The 15,979-nt window shown below is 40.9% G+C and overlaps 1 protein-coding gene across 6 annotated transcripts in view; it reads right to left on the minus strand.

Annotated features, from left to right (window-relative positions):
• LOC127374478 (rho GTPase-activating protein 27) overlaps nt 1–15,979 on the minus strand; it is a 53,219-nt gene that overhangs the window by 12,376 nt on the left and 24,864 nt on the right. For 3 of the 6 annotated variants that reach the window (XM_051419833.1, XM_051419828.1, XM_051419829.1), the window contains exons 5-12: nt 15,775–15,954; nt 15,356–15,520; nt 15,122–15,187; nt 14,941–15,021; nt 14,450–14,545; nt 13,646–13,723; nt 13,387–13,452; nt 11,699–11,766 (exon numbers count right to left, since the gene is read on the minus strand). In XM_051419833.1, coding sequence (XP_051275793.1) covers nt 11,699–11,766; nt 13,387–13,452; nt 13,646–13,723; nt 14,450–14,545; nt 14,941–15,021; nt 15,122–15,187; nt 15,356–15,520; nt 15,775–15,954 — 800 coding nt within the window. The remainder of the gene's footprint in view (nt 1–11,698; nt 11,767–13,386; nt 13,453–13,645; nt 13,724–14,449; nt 14,546–14,940; nt 15,022–15,121; nt 15,188–15,355; nt 15,521–15,774; nt 15,955–15,979) is intronic. The other 3 variants (XM_051419830.1, XM_051419832.1, XM_051419831.1) reach the window with 3 other exon arrangements.

A 15,979-nucleotide genomic window follows, 5' to 3' on the forward strand; every position in this document is an offset into this window, starting at 1 on the left:
TTTTTTGCAGCAGAACAGACTTAATCAAATTACTGATGTGTTGTCAACTGGTTGGCATAATCATTTTCCCCCTCATTCAAAATTTTACACACATTTTAACAGGGCTGAAATGGTTAAGACTTTAATGGAAAATATTTAACTTGCAGGCTGAAGTTGGCCCAATGGAGTGGAAGTGCAAGTTGTTTTCTGCAACTTCAAATACCCGGGGACAATTATTTTGGCACTATACTGTACTGCATAGCCAATATTCAAGAGTGTCCCCCCTGTCATGTCTCTATGACAGTTGCATTTGTACTTTTCCTTAATTTGAAGCGATGAAAGCTCATCTGTCAAGGTCTCATAATGATTCATGTAGAGAAAATGCAACTGAAGGAGCATGTGTTTTTTTTTTTACATGTCCTTTGTGTAACTTCAAGCCGCCCTTTTCTGATGAAATTCTATTTGGTCATTTGAGAAGTCATTTACGAAGTCATGAGAGTTTAATGCACACAAAAGTAAAAAACATGGTGGTGATTCAGACTTTGGTGAATGTGTTGTATGGCACAATGAAAGTGCCCCAGTTGTAGTTGCAGCAGAAAGTCTTGGGGAACCTGCTGAAAGTCACAGTGCAGGGTCTGCGGACACATTTGATCTCGATGAGGTAAACAGTCAGTGTGACACAGACACTTAGAGAGCCCAGTTGAACCACAACTTGGCAAGCGTACTGACTCATTTCCGGTTTACTTCCTGCTCTGTGTACACTGTTTGGTGCTGTAGCTCTGTCAGTGAACGCTAAATATAAATTAGTTTTACTCGTTACAGCGGTTATTTTCCCCCTTAACATTTAAACGTAGACTAGTTCTACCTAAACACTCGGAGTTTCTCCTTCTTTTAGCGACTTTTCGCTATTTTCAAAGTTTTTCATACACTCTAGCTTCATTAGCATTAGCAGTTAGCTATGGCTTCTCCCTCTCCCTCTCCTCTGTCCTGCTCAGTGTGTCAGATGTTCAGTTATTCCTCTGCCTCCTTTAATGATAATGGTACCTGTATTAAGTGTAGTTTATTTACTGCGCTGCAGGCGAGGCTTAGTGAGTTAGAGGAACGGCACCGCACCACGGAGATATCTTTAGCCGCTATAGTTAGCCAGCCCCCAGTAGCCGGTGCGGTCCGACCGAAGGTAGCTTCTGTTAGCCGTCCTCCGGTAGATCCTCCGGTAGTTCCCCCGGTAGTTCCCGAGCAGCCGGGAAGACAGGGAGGCTGGGTGACTGAGCGAAGGAAGACTAAAACACCAAAGCCCACAGGTCACCACCAACCCATTCATGTTTCTAATACATTTTCCCCACTCAGCGATACACCCGCTGAGGAACCAACTCTGGTTATTGGCAGCTCCATAGTCAGAAACGTGAAGTTAGCGAAGCCAGCGGCCATAGTTAAATGTATCCCTGGGGCCAGAGCGGGCGACATTGAATCATATTTAAAACTGCTGGCTAAAGATAAACGTAAATACAGTAAGATTGTTATCCACGTCGGCGGTAATGACACCCGTTTACGCCAATCGGAGGTCACTAAGATTAATGTGGAGTCGGTGTGTAACTATGCCAAGACAATGTCGGACACCGTAGTTTTCTCTGGACCCCTGCCCCAATGTGACCAGTGATGACATGTATAGCCGCATGTCGTCATTCCACCGCTGGCTGTCGAGGTGGTGTCCAGAAAACGATGTGGGCTTCATTGATAACTGGAAGCCTTTTTGGGGAAAACCTGGTCTGATTAGGAGAGACGGCATCCATCCCACTTTGGATGGAGCGGCTCTCTTATCTAGAAATATGGCGAAGTTTATTTCTAAAACCTGACAGTCCAGAGTTGAGACCAGGAAGCAGAGCTGCTGTCTTACACACTTCTCTGCACTTTCTTTAGAACAGTCACCCACCCAAAACCCCATAGAGACTGTGTCTGTCCCCCGACCACCTAAATTATTTAAAGAAATAAAAACAAGAGGAGTTCAACATAAAAATCTAATAAAAATTAAAATCAACTCCTCAGTAGCACAGTATAAGAGAATGAAATGTGGACTGTTAAATATCAGGTCTCTGTCCTCTAAAGCTGTTTTAGTGAATGAATTAATATCAGACTATGATATTGATTTACTTTGTCTTACTGAGACCTGGTTGTCCCACGAGGAGCATGTTAGCCTAAATGAATCCACCACCCCCAGTCATATTAATACTCACATTCCTCGAGGCACTGGCCGAGGAGGTGGAGTGGCAGCCATATATGATTCAAGCGTTTTAATGGACCCTAAACCTAAACTAAATTATAATTCATTTGAAAGCCTTGTTCTTAGTCTTTCTCACCCAAACTGGAAAACCCTGCAGCCAGTTCTATTTTTTATAGTGTACCGCGCTCCTGGACCGTACTCTGATCAAGTTTAGTCCTTAAATCAGATAAAGTAATTATTGTAGGTGATTTTAATATTCATGTGGATGTTAACAATGACACCCTTAGTAATGCATTTATATCATTAATAGACTCAATTGGCTTCTGTCAGAGTGTAAATAAACCAACTCATTGTTTTAATCACACTCTTGACCTTGTTTTATCATATGGCATTGATATTGAACATTTAATAGTCTTCCCACATAATCCTTTCCTATCTGACCATTATTTAATAACTTTTGAAGTCATACTATTAGATTATAAGCCATTAGGCAAAACCTCCTACAGCAGATGTCTATCTGACAGTGCTGTAGCTAAATCTAAGGAGGAGATTACTTCAGTGTTTAATTCAATGCCATGTCTGAATAAAACAGAGTCCTATAACAACTTCAGTCCCTCTGAAATTGATCATCTTGTCGACAGTGCTGCAGGCTCACTACGATCAACATTAGACTCTATCGCTCCTATAAAAAGGAAATTATTAAAACATAGGAGACTAGCACCTTGGTATAACCACCAAACCCGCCAGTTAAAACAAATAGCTTGGAAATCTGAAAGGAAATTGGCGCTCTTCGAAATTAACAGAATATCGCTCAATTTGGCAAGATAATATTAAAACTTATAGAAAGGCCCTTCGTAACGCCAGAGGAGCCTATTACTCAGCACTAATAGAAGAAAATAAGAATAACCCTAGGTTCCTCTTCAGCACTGTAGCCAGGCTGACAGCCACAGCTCTATTGAGCCACATATCCCCATAAACTTAAGTAGCAACGACTTTATGAGCTTCTTCCACAATAAAATTATTACTATTAGAGAGAAAATTAATCACCAACTGCCATCAACAGTTATCAGTGGCTCTCCAAGTTCAGGGACTTCTGTCAATGTAAACTTAGATGTATATTTAGACTGTTTTTCTGCTATCGATCTTCATCAGTTAACTTCAATCATTTCTTCATCGAAGCCATCAACCTGTCTGTTAGACCCGATCCCAACTAGGCTGCTTAAAGAAGTTGTTCCCTTAATTGGCACTTCTTTACTGGATATGATTAATCTTTCTTTATTATCAGGATATGTACCACAGTCCTTTAAAGTAGCTGTAATTAAACCCCTTCTTAAAAAGTCTACTCTTGACCCAGGGGTTTTAGCCAACTATAGACCGATTTCTAACCTCCCGTTCCTCTCTAAGATTCTGGAGAAAGTAGTCGCCAAAGAGTTGTGTGACTTTCTACATAACAATAGTTTATTTGAGGATTTTCAGTCAGGATTTAGAGTTCATCATAGCACAGAGACAGCTCTGGTTAAAGTTAATAATGACCTTCTGATTGCTTCTGACAATGGACTTGTCTCTGTACTTGTATTATTAGATCTTAGTGCTGCATTTGACACAATTGACCACGATATTCTTTTACAGAGACTTGAGCATCAAATTGGCATTAAAGGAACTGCCCTAACCTGGTTTAAGTCATACTTATCAGATCGTTCTCAGTTTGTACATGTTAACGATGAATCCTCCATAAATACTAAAGTTAGTCGTGGAGTTCCACAAGGTTCTGTACTTGGACCAATACTATTTACTTTATATATGCTCCCTTTAGGCAACATTATTAGGAATCACTCCATTAACTTTCACTGTTATGCAGATGATACGCAGTTATATCTATCAATCAAACCCAATGAAATTAATCAATTATCTAAATTACAAACATGTCTTAAGGACATAAAATCCTGGATGACCTGCAATTTTCTGATGTTAAACTCAGAAAAAACCGAAATTCTTGTTCTTGGCCCCAAAAACCTTAGAGACTCATTGTCTAAAGATATAGTCACTCTAGATGGCATTAACTTGGCCTCTAGCACCACTGTCAGGAATCTTGGAGTTATCTTTGATCAGGATTTGTCATTTAACTCCCACATAAAGCAGACCTCTAGGACTGCCTTCTTTCATTTACGTAATATTAGAAAAATTAGACACATACTATCACAGACAGATGCAGAAAAACTAATCCATGCATTTGTTACTTCAAGGCTGGATTACTGCAACTCTTTATTATCAGGTTGCCCCAATAAGTCCATTAAAACGCTCCAATTAATTCAGAACGCTGCAGCACGAGTACTGACAGGAACTAGAAAAAGAGATCACATCTCTCCTGTACTAGCTACTCTGCATTGGCTCCCTATAAAATGTAGAATTGAATTTAAAATACTCCTCCTCACCTATAAAGCTCTTCATGGTCAGGCCCCTTCATATCTTAAAGAGCTCATAGTACCCTATTACCCCACTAGAACACTACGTTCTCTGAATGCTGGGCTACTTGTGGTTCCTATAGTCTCTAAAAAGTAGAACAGGAGCCAGAGCCTTCAGTTACCAAGCTCCTCTCCTGTGGAACCAGCTTCCAGTTGTGGTTCGGGAGGCAGACACCCTCACCACATTCAAGAGTAGGCTTAAGACATTCCTCTTTGATAAAGCTTATAGTTAGGGCTGGATCAGGTGAGTCCTGAACCATCCCTTAGTTATGCTGCTATAGGCCTAGACTATCAGGGGATTTCCCATGGTGCACTGAGCTACTCTCTTCCTCTCTCTTTCTGCACTCATTCATGTCCCTTTAATGCATGTTACTAACTCCACTTCTTCCCCGGAGTTCTTGTGCTTTCTCGTCTCGCAGGTTCTCGTGGATCCTGGTGGAGCCTCCTGCCATGGTCCTGCTTGACTGCCATTGCCAATACTGTTGTTGCTGTGCGTCTGTCTGTCTGTCTGTCGCTCTCTCTCTCTCTCTCTCTCTCTCTCTCTCTCTCTCACCCCAACTGGTCGAGACAGACGACCACCCACCTAGAGCCGGAGGATCTGTCCTAGGTTTCTGCCTTTTAACAGGCAGTTTTTCCTTGCCCTTGTCGCCAAGTGCTTGCTCATGGTGGTACTGTTGGGTCTCTGTAATTAATGTTAAAGAGTTCGGTCTAGACCTGCTCTATTTGAAAAGTGTCCTGAGATAACTTCTGTTATGAATTGGCGCTATACAAATAAAATTGAATTGAATTGAATTGAATTTGTGTAATTACTATAGTAATGGATATTTTTTGTCCATCTAGGAACAACGTGATGTATATATGAGACGGGCCCTCGTCCTTCGTGCACTTCCTGTGTACCTACGTGAAGATGCCACCAAGCTCTTCAGGACCTGTAATGTAAGTGTATTGGCCTCACTATCAATCCCTTTGCCTAGCTATTCAGTCAGCTTAAACATATGACATCACTCAAAGAACTCCAGGAGAAACAGGGGGGTATTCCAGAAAGCAGGTTATGTGAAAACTCAGAGTGAACCCTGAGATGAGGCAAACTGAGTTATCCATTCCAGAGGGCTATTCCAGAAAGGAGGTTCAACAAACTCTGAGCCTAACCCTGAACTCTGAGTTTTCAGTTTTGCCTGACGACTAGTAAAAAGCCATCATCAATGGAGCTCCGATACTATGATTCACCATGGCAACAGGGGAGAAAACAGGAAGCAGAAATTTTCTGGCTGCAGCCGTAATAAAAATCACTGACAGAGTTTTAGATGCGGTCGTCTTTTCATTTTTAATTTAACATCACTTTCTTTTATATTAGCCTTCGAGGAAGTGGTTGAATGTTGTTCACTGTTTTATTTGATTTGATTTTAGGCTATTTTATTTAATTTAAATTGGCTGAAAATGAAATATAAAAACAGTCTCACGATGGCTCCTCACTTTGGTTTTATTTCACATATTAAACAAAGTAAAAGTTTATTCAGTGGATATTTTAACTTGTAGTAGCTTTTACCACCAACATATGCTGTTTAACACACATCTGTGTCCTAACATCCTGCTGAGTAGATGAACATGAAGTGGTGCTCACCTCCACCTCCACCACGTCCGACAGAGGCAGAGGAGCTGGTCCTGAGTCAGGTCGCTGGGTGACCAGAGGCTGAGGGCATCACTCACCCCCAGGACCCCACATTAGAGGCAGACACACACTTACTGTCTACAGATTGAGAAAATACAATAGGCTATACTGATGGTTACTTTTGTAGCTATCTGTGGGAAATAAAGAAAGCCAAATGAAATGAGAGTTATTTCTCTTTTTCTGGCTGCTGAAAAGGTGATTGATTAGCCTGCAAAGTGATTAAAAAAAAAGATCTGAGAGCACGTCAGCGATGACGTATAGCCTGATATTCGCTGTGCTGCCGGAGAATATAAATGACGGACTGATGAGGAGGACTGTTCAGTTCAGTCCTCGTCAGGGAGTGAGAGCTCATCTAAATGAATCTAAATTCTCCTCCTGGTGTAAAACTATGTGAATTATTTCTGCTGAAACTGAAACTCTGAGTCAGTCACTGTGGTAACATACTCTGTGAACCTAACCTGCTCACTGGCACCTCACTGTCCACCTGGAGATTGGACATTGCACACTGAAGTTATGAGTGGTATTTCATGGAGAATCCGCTGAATTTGACAAGTCGTCACTGGCACGGTCATTTCACCTAACGCAGCTCAAAATCGCCATGCAGCGCTTACTTCCTATTGCCAGTATGTGGCGCTATCACTATGTCTGAAAATTTTCATGTAGACGTGTTCAGGGTGGGACTTATCAAACACGTGAAGTTTCATTGAGATTGGATCATGTACGCTTAAGTTATGAGGATGTGTTCAGGGTGGGACTTTACACTGAAGTTGAGTACTATCTGTTTATGGTGAATAGTCAAAATTCAACGCAACGCCAGGGGCACGTCGTTTGACGCAATGTCGTAAATAGCACAACTTTTAATCATGAGTGTCTTTAGATTGCGCTGATTAAATTTGAAGTTGATCCGATAAATTCCCTAGGAGGAGTTTGTTCAAATACAACGCGAAAAATCACAGAAAATGACCAAAAAAATCTAAATGGCTGACTTTGATGCCACGCCACGAACACGCCCTTCAACGTACATGCACAAATAGCACAACTTTTAATCAGGACCATTTTTTGAGTGTACTCAAACATTTTGAAGCACATCGGATAAATTCCCTAGGAGGTGTGTTGGCTGACTTCCAGTGGGGTTTTGGGTATGGGTCCAAGAGGCTTTTTTATACGTCCCGGCATGTTACACGTGCCTACCGAGTTTCGTACATATCGGTGAAACGTGGCACCGGGGCTGCTGTTTTTTTATCCTGTAGGGGGCACTACACAGACGACAAACGCGATTTTTGGTATGTGAGCCTCAGGCACTACTCTACATGTGCCCTGTGAATTTCATATTCATAACTATTACGGTCTCTGCACAGTAATTTATCCTGCCACCATAGCGCCACCCAGTGGCCTGATTTTTTCTGCTTTTAAGGCAAGCCTCAGGGAGCCATGGGCAAGCATCCTACCAAGTTTCATCTTAATCACACGTGCCGTTGCAGAGATATAAACTTCTTCATTTTAAAGAGCGCCACCTTGTGGTGATGGTCTGAAATTGTGCACGGTGCCTAAGGAAGACATTGGGAAGTATGGACCCAAGTTTGATGTCAATCGGACATACCAATGTGGAGAAATGGTCCACTTCCTTTTTTGACGAAAAGTGGCGGAAGTGGGCGGGGCCTATATGGAGAGATTCAGCTCCATTCACTGAACGTGTGGATATAAGTTTTTGAATGTGCGACAAAATATGCAAAAGTTATTAAGTAACCAAAAAGTGAAAATACTTTCCTAAATAGTAGCGCCACCTAGTGGCCGACCCGAAAAAGACGCATAGAATATCAAATTTTTCACCAGGCCTGACAACTTTGCCAAATAAAATTGAGTTTTCGTATATGTTCGGGGGGGGAAATGCAGTCAAAGGGGCTAAAAATAATAATAATAAGAAACGAAGCAAAAACAATAGGGACCTCCAGCGGTCGCTTGCGAGGTCCCTAATAAAGTTTATTTCTAACGCACTTTTCATAAAACAATCTCAAAGTGCTGAAGTCCATGTTTCCAATTTGCCACCGCATTGAGGATAACATTAAATAACTTCTAGTTCTATCTGAGTGTGTGTCTGCCTCCAATGTTGGCCCTGGGGTCCTGGGGGAGAGTGACGTCTGTCCTCAGCCTCTGGTCACCCAGGAACCTGACTCAGGACCAGCTCCTCTGCCTCTGTCGGACGTGGTGGAGGTGGAGGTGACTGTCACCACTTTATGTTCATCTTCTCAGCAGGATGTTAGGAGACAGATGTGTGTTAAACAGCATCTGTTGGTGGTAAAGGCTACTACAAGTTAAAATATCCACTGAATAAACTTTTACTTTGTTTAATATGTGAAATAAAACCAAAGTGAGGAGCCATCACCAGACTGATTTTATATTTCATTTTCAGCCAATTTAAATTAAATAAAATAGCCTAAAATCAAATCAAATAAAACAGTGAACAACATTCAACCACTTCCTCAAAGGCTAATATAAAAGAAAGTGATGTTAAATTCAAAATGAAAAGACGACCGCATCTAAAACTCTCTCAGTGATTTTTTTATTACGGCCGCAGCCAGAAAATATCTGCTTCCTGTTTTCGCCCCTGTTGCCATGGTGAATCATAGTATCGGAGCTCCATTGATGATGGCTTTTTACTAGTCGTCAGGCACGAGCTCAACTCAGAGTTAACATACTCAGAGTCGACTTACCTAACTCAGATCAGCTGTTCTGGAACTGAAAACTCAAAGTTTCACTTCACAGGGTAAGTCAACTCAGAGTTCAGGGTTAGGCTCAGAGTTTGTTGAACCTCCTTTCTGGAATACCCCCCAGGACCTGTTTATGAAGTTTACTTGAGTTGTTATTCTGCAAACTGACATGTAGAAATTACATAAATGATAAGTATAAAGCATTCCACTAAACAAAAAGTATGCCAACAGATAGGTGTGAAACTAACATAAGATATAAGCATATGTAAAGAAAATAGTTTAAACATGTTGCTTAGTTGCAGTCTAAGTGGCAGTAATGTCTAGACATCATTAGCATGATTTGTATCCTTGAGGGGCTGAACTCATTCTTGTATTATTTGTGTTTTGTAGTCAGCAGATGGTCCAGACCTCACTGACACTCCGGTGGCTCTCCTGACAGTCGCCACAGATGACACTACTGATGCGGCCCTCTTCAGCCCTGAGAGCATCTGTATCCTTGTGGAGGATGAAATACTTGTGAGTGGTCCCACAAATCTGGCTGACTCATTTCTCCTGCTCTTTGGGTACGTCTATGCACTAGTACCCAAGAATCTCGAGCTTACATTCACATTTATCCAAAAAGTTGTGATGTGTCTTGAGGACAACAAACCACTGAAAGGGCGTCTGCTGACGCTGAAGAATGATTTGTTCAATGAGTGAATCACTCAGAATGGACTATTTGTTGAGCTGAGTATTGAGGAAGTTTTTTGTTTTTTTCCCCCTCTTTACAAATGTAATCATTTGCCTCTTCTACCTCAGATTCAAGATGTGACACTGTTTGCCTCTTCTACCTCAGATTAATTACATTGATTGTTAATAGATAAATATCACAACATTGACGTATTGCCCAGCCCAAGTTTTTGTACTGAATAACTTGTGGGAAACGACTGTTGAATTCATGCACTATACATGTGTAATGTTCTATTGCCTAATGCCTACCTTGGTGTACTACCTTGATGTTGCCAGTTGAAGTACGGCACAGTAGAAACCAGTACTTTATTTGAATGTTTTATTTTAAAAAAGTGAGTTGCAGCCTTCAAGGTATAGTAAGTGCCAAAACCTTTTTAAACAGTGTGAAATGGCTCCACATTCTAATAGTTGTCATTGCTGTTGAGGATGGATTATACTTAGAATCTTATTGAATTTGATCGTGAATCCTTTGTGAGTTTTTATCATGTTTACTGAATAATGTGAGATGGAGACCCAAAATACTGAATCTACCCCTCTGTAGCAATGACCACTATCAGAACATGGAACTATTAACACTTAATGTACTTTAAAACATATTTTGTTTTTCTGGAGTCATTTCGTTTTCCTTTTTGTTTTAATTTATGACAAGCACTGTTTTGACTGAGCTCCTTTGCTTCGTGCCTTTTAAAAAGCACATTGTGTTGAATAAAAAAAGTTGTTAAATTGTCACTGTGGTGTCACTTATATGTTTTCTAACATTATTAGCTGATTATAATTGTATACTGGGCCGACATCAGTATTTCAGTAATTCAGAATATTGAACATTTTGAGTGTGTTTCCCACATTATATGAGTTGAAAAATATGGAAAATTTTGAGTGAATTACTCCCTAATTATAAGTTGAGGAATATCAATATTTATAAGATAACACTGAGATAATTTAAGGCAACTGTAAATGTAATTTTTATTTTATGTAAACTTAAAACATTTAAAAACATCACTAAAATATTTTTGTGTAATCTGTTACAAAATAATTTTTGAGTTCTGTGAACTTATTAGGGTTTACAGTGCATGATCAGAGCTGTTTGAGTCCTCTAAAGTCTGAAGAAAGGTGTTCAGTGCTCTCTTTATCAGCTGCTTTAGCAGAGGATACACTGGAGCAGCCTTTTCCAAAGGAGATAATGCCATCCCATAATTTCTTGGGCTGGAAAAAATTAAAGCAACGTACCGATGTAGTTTCATCATGTCAAACCAAGCAAATGTAGAAACAACAGAGCAGCTGTTTCATGTTTGTAACAACATTCAAAACTTGTGGAAATCCATAAATATAGACTTACTCTCGTGCAATTCTGTCCATTTAGGAGTCAGACAAATAATCAACAAAACAGTGTATAAATAAAATGTTTTCTCTACTTAACAAATGTCTAAAAAGGTCAAAAGCAGCCAGAAACACCCTTTTATTGGAATATATTTAACTCTTGTTCAAGTCCTTAATTTTATTTAAGGAATATGTTAATGGATGAACTTTTGTTCTTATTTTCAACAATATCTTCCTGTGATTAACTGATGGTTAAATGTAGCCTTTTTATAACCTTAAAGCATCTGCTCTCAGGAGGATTGATCTCTGTAGCACTGAGTTTGTCACTATTGTTCTACCATGTGTTAGAAATTATACGTTGATTCAAAAAGAAAAGAGCCTGGTGTAAGAGCAGTTCTTATGAATGAATGTTAAAGAGTTCGGTCTAGACCTGCTCTATTTGAAAAGTGTCCTGAGATAACTTCTGTTATGAATTGGCGCTATACAAATAAAATTGAATTGAATTGAATTGAATTATGAATTCTCCTTCACATCTTTCCACAGAGTTCGAGGAAAGTTGTTCGGGAAAGAACACAGGACATAATATTTTGTACAATTTGAACACAGTCAGTCTCACCTGATCTTTTTGCCGTTATCGGCTACTTTGGTCTTGTTGATGATTCCTGCTTTCTCCAGGAGATGGCACTGTAGAGACAGACAGACAGGCAGGCAGGTGAGAGCTCAGGTTTCTCTGAACCGGCAGGTCGGCTTTGAAACATGACTCTTTTGTAAACATGGGAGTGGTGTGTGTGTGTGTGTGTGTGTGTGTGTGTGTGTGTGTGTGTGTGTGTGTGTGCAGTTTTATATCTGTGAATAAAAACTACCTGAAGATGTTTTCACAGCCTTTACCAAAACCTCCTGAAGAACCCACAAGAGGGTCATCAAGAATCTTCCTCAGTGACCCACAACAATCCTGAGAACCCAAACACTGTCTTTTCCACCAACAGGGAACCGGCTCTGTTCCAGTTCCTAAAATTAGTTTCTGAGCATTTTGACCAAAAACATTACTGTTCAGGACCTGAAAAGTTGGTTCTCAGCTGGAACCAAAACATACCTACTTCTTGTAATGATGTTAATATATTATTATATATGTGCAATAACAAACACATAATAACATAATAAGGAAATATTGTTAATTAATGGCAAGTTGTAAAAATGTTGATACTGAAGTATGATTAAAATGTTTATTGACAATGTTCTATGTGTTTACTGCAAAAATAGGCAATGTTGCAATACTACCAGTCGTAGCGACTATGCATTATTCAAAAGAGAGCTGGGCTGTGGTGAGACAGTCCTCAGAAACACCTCAAGGAGCCCTAGACCATCAAGCCTCATAAAATCTCCATAAACCCCCAACAAGGATCACTAGATTAGTCCACAATGACTCATAATTCCCACCTCAGGACAGCTAAAACCTCCTCACAGACCTCTAAAAACCTCCTCAAGGTCTCCAGGACAAGAACAACATGGTAACACATAGCGCACCTCTTGATCTTCCTCAGTGATCCTGAAGAGTCCTTTTTAATAATACCTCTTCAATGTCTCCAAGAATTTCCTCAAGAACAAGAACATGTGGCTCAAAGACCCCCAAAACATCCTCAGACAACCCTTGGACTACATTAACAACTGCTAGAAGCTCCTCTAGAACCAACAAATACATCCCAAAGAACCTTGGATCTTTCGCAGTGATCCCCAAAACCTCATCTTCTTCTCAAGGTCCTCTAAAACATCATGATGGACTATTTGCAGACTCACCCGAGAACATCAGTCAGTCTGACCTTTTAAATCTCTTCGTAAAACAGTTTTGTCATTAAAATATCTCTGCTTGATTAAATTATGTAATTGATTTTAATTTGTTGCTTTATGTTTGTTAGTTCCTCATCGTCACCCTGAGAACCAACAGCAGAACCCGACCAAAGCTTCAGAGGTGTTAATACACATAATGAATATCAATATGATTTGGAGGGTTATTGGAGAAACACGGGGCAACTTTCTGGGCAATATTCAAACCCTGAGATCCTGCCAGTGCCCCCTGGAGGCTGCAGTGTTGATATCTGTGTCAAAGTGTTAGCAGTAACACTGATGAAACACAGCAGGGGGGGCGCCGTGTGTGTGAACTGCCCAGAAAGTTACTTTCAGATAAAGAGTTAGTTTTAGAAATTATATAAAATGTTAGTTTGATTCTCCGCGGGTTTAATCACAATCACTTGTTTCTGACAGAGAAAAACCAACACACCCAGCAACCAATCAGAGTCCAGGACCTACATTTAGTTGGTGGGAGCCTGTGCTCCGATTGGATAGATTCCTCTTCAGCCTGTGCCTATCAGAAAGCTTGATGAGGAAGAATAGGATGACATCAAGAATGAATCTAGACCTACTCTGTTTGAAAAGTGTCCTGAGATAACTTATGTTATGAATTGGCGCTATACAAATAAAATTGAATTGAATTGCATTGAATGGACTGTAATGGATCAGGCAGTGAGACAGGCATGTGAGAGGGTGAGACAGGTGAGTGTGTGTCTACCTGTGGGCTGTCGGGAGACTGTCTTCTGTTGACCTCAGTGAAGTCTGAGACGATCCTCCTGTGGCTAGGAGCAAATGTCTGAAACACAGGAGGAGTCAGTTTTTATCATCGTCATGTATTTTACCTTCATTAAACCATTTAAGTCGACTGAGGACCAATTCTCATTTACAATGATGACCTAATCAAAAGGCAGCAACAAGTGGCAGTTGATAAAACAGGAGGAGCTATTGAGGGGAAGGTGACTGGAGGTATGTTCCTGTTGAAGACCATACATTTAGTTTTATTAGTGTTTAAGGGGAGGTTGGAGAAGGTGTGCTGGATACTGTTGAAGCTGAGCTGCAGGGAGGACAGGTCAGTGTTCATGGAGGGGCTGGATATATACACAACAGTGTGTCGTCAGCATAGAGGTGGATGTGAGAACAGCCAGCAGCATTAGCAACATTATTTATATATATTGTGAAGAGGGTTTGAGCAAGTTATCATCTCGGTTTTATTTACAGAAGTTTTTATCTCATGTACACTAGTTATTATCCCATTTAGACTAAGTTATTCTAAGTCATTCTCATGTTATATTGTTTTCACAACTTCACAATCTCTTTCGTACAAGGTATCTTTTTTAGTTATCTTATTCCTTCAAGTTTTCTTGTACAAGCAAGTCAATATCTTGTTCACACTATTAATAATTTTATTTGCACCCCTCATTTTCCTGTTCGTAAGAACTATTGTCCGGAATTATATATTATAAAAGATATATATTATATCAATGTATTTTGTTTGCACAGTCATTATGTTTGTTTGACTCACGTCTTCAGCCACACTGTGTCTCCAGTTCCTGACCTGCACAGTTGTTCCATCCTCAGAAACTCCATTTCCTATCATCCGTTGGGGCAAAGGTGGAAGCTGGAACAATCAATTAATTATTTATATTAATGATAAGACATAAAAGCTGATCCACTAAGAAACTGACTGATCTACTGATCTAGGGGCGGCTGTGGCTCAGAGGAAGAGCGGGTCGTTCCTTAATCGGGTTGTGGGTTCGATCCCCGGCTCTTGGTGCCACATGTCGAAGCATCCTTGAGCAAGATACTGAACCCCAAATTGCTCCCGATGCCATGCATTGGTGTGTGAGTGTGTATGAATGTTAGTTTCTGTTCAATGGACTTTGCCATCACTGAGTGAATGTGCGTGAAAGGGTGAATGTGGCATTAGTGTAAAAGTGCTTTGAGTGGTCGGAAGACTAGAAAGGCGCTATACAAGTACAGTCCATTTACCATTTACCATTACTGATTGATTACCTCCTGCTGCCTCCACTGGGAGCTGTTTCCATCTTTTGGGTCCAGCTGAGCTCTGGGAATCACGTGCTGCTTCTGAGGGTTCTGGGAATAAAATCAGGGATAAACTGGAGATGAAATATCAAAGCTGATGACAGATTCACACGTTGCACAATCAACTCCATCTTCAGTGTGTGTGTTGTACCGTTGTGAAGACAGCGTCGTTGTCATTTTGTGCGTCTACAGGATAATCCTCCTCTGGCAGCGGAGGCTTCAGTTTAATCACAAAAACAACATTAAAAACAGTTAAGTTCTAATTTGATAAGCTGATATTACCTGATACACTTGAAGATTTTAGACGGAAAGAAAAAACTTGTGAGTGTTCTTCAGTCGTGGAAAAGCTTCAGCAACAAGGCTTAAAGCTTTAAAGCAGACGTACCGGGCCGTCATCCTGCCTCCTGTTGGCTCTGGATCCCGGAGGGGAGCAGGGTGAGGAGGGGGACAGTGGCTCTGGTGCGGCCCATGACGTGGCCCCAGAGGCAGGGTTGTAGTAGTAAAATCTCCCTGAGACTTCGTCCACCAGCTGCTCCCAACCACACAAACCCTGACAGGAGGAAAGCTTGAACGTGATAATGTGGCATTATGTTGTCCTGTTCAGTGCATATTATTATTTACTGATGTGGACTGTAATAATGTAGCATCAGGTAGTCTCTTTAGCATATCTTTACTCACATCAATGCTTCAATTTTATGATCACTCTGCATTTTATCCTTTTTCCATCACGCTTGAACCGTTTATGACTGTCTCTACATCGGTCCACATACATACGACAGAAATAACCCATTCAATGATTCGTACCTGAGAGGAGGCGGGGGAGAGTAGAGGGGAGGGCGAGGTCAACTGTCCCCCCTCGCTCCCCTTGGACTGGTCCATGTCTCGAGCGGGTGGGGGTGGAGGGCCACGGGGGTTGGACCAGCTTGTCTGTCTGGTGACCGGATGGAAATAAAAGACCTTCCCGCTCTCCTGGTCAGTGTGCACCTGAACATTTCACACACAGACAACG

Source organism: Dicentrarchus labrax, unplaced genomic scaffold (assembly GCF_905237075.1).
Source record: "Dicentrarchus labrax unplaced genomic scaffold, dlabrax2021, whole genome shotgun sequence".
NCBI lineage: Eukaryota > Metazoa > Chordata > Actinopteri > Moronidae > Dicentrarchus > Dicentrarchus labrax.